This window comes from Arachis hypogaea, chromosome 3, assembly GCF_003086295.3.
Source record: "Arachis hypogaea cultivar Tifrunner chromosome 3, arahy.Tifrunner.gnm2.J5K5, whole genome shotgun sequence".
In the NCBI taxonomy this organism is placed as follows: Eukaryota; Viridiplantae; Streptophyta; class Magnoliopsida; order Fabales; family Fabaceae; genus Arachis; species Arachis hypogaea.
In genome coordinates this window covers 28,294,792-28,300,577 of record NC_092038.1, presented here as the reverse complement: position 1 = coordinate 28,300,577, position 5,786 = coordinate 28,294,792, and the positions used below count along the sequence as shown (strand labels likewise).

The 5,786-nt window shown below is 41.6% G+C and overlaps 1 protein-coding gene across 2 annotated transcripts; it reads left to right on the top strand.

The window, feature by feature from the left end:
* The first annotated feature begins 1,601 nt into the window (after positions 1–1,601).
* Positions 1,602–4,980, top strand: LOC112790040 (transcription factor TCP3). 2 transcript variants are annotated; one of them, XM_025832255.3, is made up of 2 exons: positions 1,602–4,440; positions 4,550–4,980. In XM_025832255.3, the coding sequence occupies exon 1, from the start codon at positions 3,003–3,005 to the stop codon at positions 4,398–4,400; it is 1,398 nt and encodes a 465-aa protein (XP_025688040.1). In that variant the 5' UTR covers positions 1,602–3,002; the 3' UTR covers positions 4,401–4,440; positions 4,550–4,980. The 2 variants fall into 2 exon arrangements, with proteins under 2 accessions (XP_025688040.1, XP_025688041.1); XM_025832256.3 differs by having other exon boundaries at positions 1,603–4,440; positions 4,572–4,980.
* Positions 4,981–5,786: the final 806 nt, after the last annotated feature.

Sequence of the window (5,786 nt, the reverse complement as noted above, 5' to 3'; positions counted from 1 at the left end):
TACACTCTGGCGTACCTCCAGACTGTCTCCTCGTTTGCCCCCTCTAGAAGGTGACTGAAGGTTTGCTGCATCCAAGTGCACTTCACAGTGAACTTGTCGATGCAGTCAGGTGGCGGCATCACATCCAACAACTCCTGAAATCACGCCCACGCCGGCCGTCCTCCCTCGATGTACGTCTCAAAGTCCGTCAAATATCCACTGACATAGTGACCGTCGATCGGGAGCCCTAACTGGTAAGCCACATCCTGTAACGTAATAGTGCACTCACTGAACGGCAGATGAAAAGTATGAGTCTCCGAACACCATCTCTTAACAAATGCACTGACTAACAGCTCGTCCAACTTGAACCAGTGATCATTGAGCCTCACGAGATAAGCCAGCCTAACCATCTGGATGTACCGCATGATCCTATCATCTAACAGCATACTGTGCTGCCTCCTCATACTCGAGATACAGCGGTGGGCTGCGTGACATAAAAAAATACTCTTAAAAATCCTAAAATTTTATAAACAAAAAATATCTAAAACAGATTTTTTTTAATTGTCTTTTTCCTTTAACCATACTTCTATTAAATCCTCAGAATCCCTTATCCAACATTTATTTTTTATTCGTATACTCTATCACTCTACCATCCTTCTAGCTAATTCTATTACCCTTTATCAAGATTTATTGATTCTATCAATTATAATATTCATCTTCTAAACAATTTAATATCAATAAATGATTTCTAACATATTGTGACCACTAAATCAAACCTCTAACTACTACTACAAGTTTACACCTTCTAATCATATTAATAAATAAGATCTAACTGATTTAACCAAAAGAAATACATGGCGTTTTTCTTACATAAAATAAATCAAAATTTTAAGTTTTATTGTACTAACCTCAACGTGCGCGCTACTAACGATATGTGCGACTCCATCTAAGCGATAAATCTTATTCAGATTGTCTTCCATTATGTTAGGCAGCATCACTTTCTTTGAATTTGGTGGAGTATGGGTTGGTAAAATGTAATTCGAATGAAGTGGATTCAAATTATATAGAGTCAGGGTCCATGTAAATCGAAATAAGTGAATTAAATTTAGTGTGAGTCGAGGATCCTATATAAATCGAAATAGGTTGGCTAGATTTACTATTGGGTAAATCGAAACCACCTATTTTGAATTATTATGGGAACAAACCATGGACTAATTCGAAACAGCTTAACTCGAATTACCAGACTTCGAAATTGTGTACTAAATCTACCTAACCTGATTCGAATTATATGTAGTTAAAGTTACCCTAATTCAATTTATATAGAAAAAGTCTTTAGATAATTCACGAACCATTTCTTACTTTAGGTGATGTTAGTATTTTTTGCATGCAATCGGATGATCTCAGTGTTTTACCCTAATTTTTTAATACATATATATAATTGAATCATGCTATTTATATAAAACAAATCAATAATTAATATAAAATATTTATTAAAATATAAAATAGATATTAAAATAAATTAAATAACACGTAAATTTATAAATAATATACTGTAGGCCTGTAGCTAATTTGGTAATAAAATTTTTATCATATAAATATATTTTTTGATATAATTATATACAATTGTTAGTATCCTGTATTTTTTTAAAATAACCCAATTTGAGAAAGAGGATGGAGAGAGGGAGAATGGTGAAAATGGTGAAAGTTGAAAGGAGCCACAAAGAGGCAATTTTTTTTTTTTTGAAGAAAAAATTTTAATTGTTTATTTTGGGTGATTGAATGAGTTTTGGATGGGTTGTTGGTATTATGTGTGTTATTTGTGTAGGTAGTACAAGAACAGCAGCAGAAAGGCGCAGTGATGAAAAATCACAGAGATCTTTAACACCACCATTCTGACCAAACACTGCCACCCCTTCCTTACCACTGCCATCATCATCATCAAAGGGGCTCCCCCTTATAGGGCCAGAATGAATTCCTCTTCCCTATAGCCTTAATTTACTCTTTTATCTCTCTTTCTTTCTGTCTGTGTGTTGAGATATGGAAATTTTGCTGGAATTTTTCCAAGAGGACACCTCTTCCACTTTGGTGCATCCCTAAAGGTTTGTTTGGCCAAGTGGGTTATTAACCAACCAACCCTCAATCCATTTAACTAGTTTGGTTATGTTGTAGTGCATTAAGGTCCTCTATTAGTAAAAAGGCAAAAGTGTGGTGTCCAAGGGAGAGGGAAAGAAAAAGAAAGAGAGAGAGAGAGAGAGAGATAGAGAGGGAAAAGAGAGAAGAAAGGAAGGAAAGAGATGGGTTAGGCTGAAGATAGAGTTGGTTTAACAACAACAACATTCTTGTTCTAGTTCAGTTTTTACGGTGGGTGTGGGACTTTTTGGTTTTGTGGTAATGGAACTAGGGAAATTGGATGGCAGGGACTTTTGCCAGAAGCAGAAGGAGCAGAACCAGCGGTGGCAGTTGCACAAGCAACAACAACAACAAGAGGAAGAAGAGGGTAGGAAGAAGCAAAGCCTGGACTGTAGAGAATCAAAAACCCACTAAGAAAAAGTGTACTGCTCCATTAAAAGCTGGAAGAGGAAAAGCAAAGCAACAACAACAGCAGCAGCAACCACAAGGGTCTGAGTCTGGATCCTTACAGGAACCATCGTCAGCAACAGCATCAGCACCAACATCATCATCATCAACAATATCATCCTCATCATCATCAAAACCCGGGAATAAATCCAAGTCATGTAGAAGAGGACGAAGGAGAAGAAGAAGAAGAAGAGGAGCAAGATTCTCCTTCTCACCACCACCAAGACCCGAATTTTCATCTCCAATTCCAATATCTCCAACCACAACAACCACCACCACCTTCTTACATAAGCATAGACACCGACCTTCTAAACCCACTGCAACCACCAAGAAAACGTTCTTTTCTTCATTCACCTCTTCTTCCTACAGCGTCATCATCATCACCATCACCGACTCCCGCTCCTACTCCCACTCCCACTCCCACTCCCATCGAATATGCAAGAAAAATGGGAGAAACACAGCATCACCGTCCAACATCGTCAAGACTTGGGATGAGGGCCGTGGCCGGAGGAGGAGGAGGGGGAGAAATTGTGGAGGTCCAAGGAGGCCACATTGTGCGGTCCACCGGCCGGAAGGACCGACACAGCAAGGTCTGCACAGCCAAGGGCCCGAGGGACCGCCGTGTGCGACTCTCCGCACACACCGCCATCCAGTTCTACGACGTTCAGGACCGACTCGGCTACGACCGCCCAAGCAAGGCCGTCGACTGGCTCATCAAGAAAGCAAAGGCCGCCATCGACGAGCTCGCCGAGCTCCCCGCATGGAAACCAACTGCCACTACCACGACCGTCGCCGCCGCCGCCGCGGCCTCGAACTCAAATGTTGCTGTTCAGCAGCAGAAGCTCCGGGAGGAGGAGGAAAACCAACAGCTGAATCAAATCGTCCACCGCCAATCGACCACGGTGGACGACGCTATGGAAGCTTCTGGTAGCCGAAAGGCTACCGCACTGGTTGGTGGCAGTGGAAGAATCTCGGAATTTCAACCGCAACATTTGAACGACGATAACGGTAGTAGTGGCAAATACAACAGTGGCGGTTCTGGTTTCTTTCCGCCGACTTTGGACACTGATATAGCTGATACCATTAAGTCTTTCTTTCCGATGGTGGGGCCGGGGGAGGTTGCAACAACGACGTCGTCCTTTCATAACTATCCTCCACCGCCTGATTTGCTTTCGCGTACAACTAGCGGCGGAAGCAACCACAACCACCACCACCACCACCACCATCACCATCACCAACAGCAAGATCTGCGGCTCTCGCTGCAGTCTTTCCAGGACCCATCGATTCTTCTTCAGCACCACCAACAACAGCAGCAGCAGCCGCCACACCAACAGCATGTTCACGAGCAAGTGCTCTTCGCCGGAACCACCGCACTAGCGTTCGACGGCGGTTCTTCCGGATGGTCTGAACAGCAGCACCACCAAGAGGAACAGGAGCATGGACGATTGCAGAGAATGGTGGCTTGGAATAATGCCGCTGCAGATGCTAGTAGCAGTGGCCATGCCAGTGGATTCATCTTCAACTCGTCGGCGACGGCGGCTGTGCCGTCTCCTGCGATGTTTGGCCATGGCCAGTTTTTTCCTCAGAGGGGACCCCTTCAGTCCAGTAACACCCCTTCGTTTCGTGCTTGGATAGATCCTTCTTCGATCGCCACGGCTGCCATGACTGTGGATCACCACCACTATCTTTCACCGGCCGCGATCCATCAAGCTTCTATTGGGTTTGCCGGCTCTTCATCCGGTAGCTTCTCTGGCTTCCGCATACCAGCACGAATTCAGGGTGCGGAGGAGCACGACGGCGTATCTGACAAGCCGTCCTCTGCTTCCTCCGATTCTCGCCATTGACGGAAAGCAAAGACGTCAATAGTTCCAAACTTTTCTTTAGGTAACGCCGTCAATGCAAAATTGTTGAAATCTCAATTGATTTCCTCCCTCTTTCTATTATTTGTACTTTTAATTTTTATTCTATATTGTTTTGTTGTTTTGCTACTTAGCGTTCGATGGTTGTCTTTGAAGATGTTTGACAGTGAACAGCAAGTAAAAGCTCAGCATTGGAATGGATTCTCAGCTGCGAGAGAGTTCAAGATGAGTTTGGACTTTGGATGCTTTGATTTCAATGGCTCACTCAGTATGCCGTGGGAATGAAGAAAATCTGGGGTGAAAATATTCAGGTTTTCCAATCCCCCGGTTTGTTCTGCTTTATTTTTATGTTCATTGATGGTATTTTTCAACCTATGTTTCTAAGCTTTGACAAGGAGTACTGTTTTTGGTTTGTTTTATTTGCTTCAACTGTGTTTGGATTGCTATCTTGTTGTTTCATTTTGTAGTAGTCGTTGTGTTCTTTGTACTTCTATTTCTGGTTTCTACTAGTGTGAAGAAAAACATGCACAACAAATAAATAGCTAGTTTGTTTTAAGGTATCAAATATTTCCAACTTAGTGCAGACCCAGATGCAAGGTTAAGCATTTTCTCTATGACAAAACTGGGCAAACCCAAATAACCCAACATGGGAATTTTGCGTCTTTGAGTGAAAGTATCTATGCTTGTGTATGCTTTTAACCTTCAAATGAGGAAATAAGCATTCATTCTACCGTCTTTGTTTTATTTTCTCGTTTGGATGAGATGAAAGAGCGTTCTCTTTGCACAAACAAAAGAATGATTGTTGTTTTGTTCCCCTTGTCTTTTTTTTTTTTTTTACTGCTTTATGGTGCCAACCATGATGAACTATCCACCCTTCTCACTAGTCACTAGCTTCCTCATCCTGCAAAAACAATTGAAAGAGTTATAATCTAAAGTTTCCATCACACCTATCTATTTCGTGCTTCAATTTTGGAAGCATTTGACTGAGAAGTCGTTGTCCATCAACAGTAGAAACTCTTTGACAAAAGAAAAAAAAAAGTTGTTTGCGTGAGAGTTAAAAGGCCATTTTTTTCCTAAATTCAATACATGCCTACTGCTTTCGCTTTTTCCATGTCACATTTTGTATTTCTTCTTTAGCTTAAGTATGCTATGATAGTGAGTCAAATGTTGATTAGTAACAAAAAAGTTAGCATGATAAAGGAAGGAAAACAACCCGCAACCTCAAGTCCTCTTGATAAAACCACTTATCCACTTACACAAATCGTCATCAAACATTATTAGTTTATTACCAAGAACATGATTAATTCAATTCGTTAACTAGTGATCCTAAAACCGCATTAAGTCTTAAGTCTTCTAGCAAACACTCTTTTT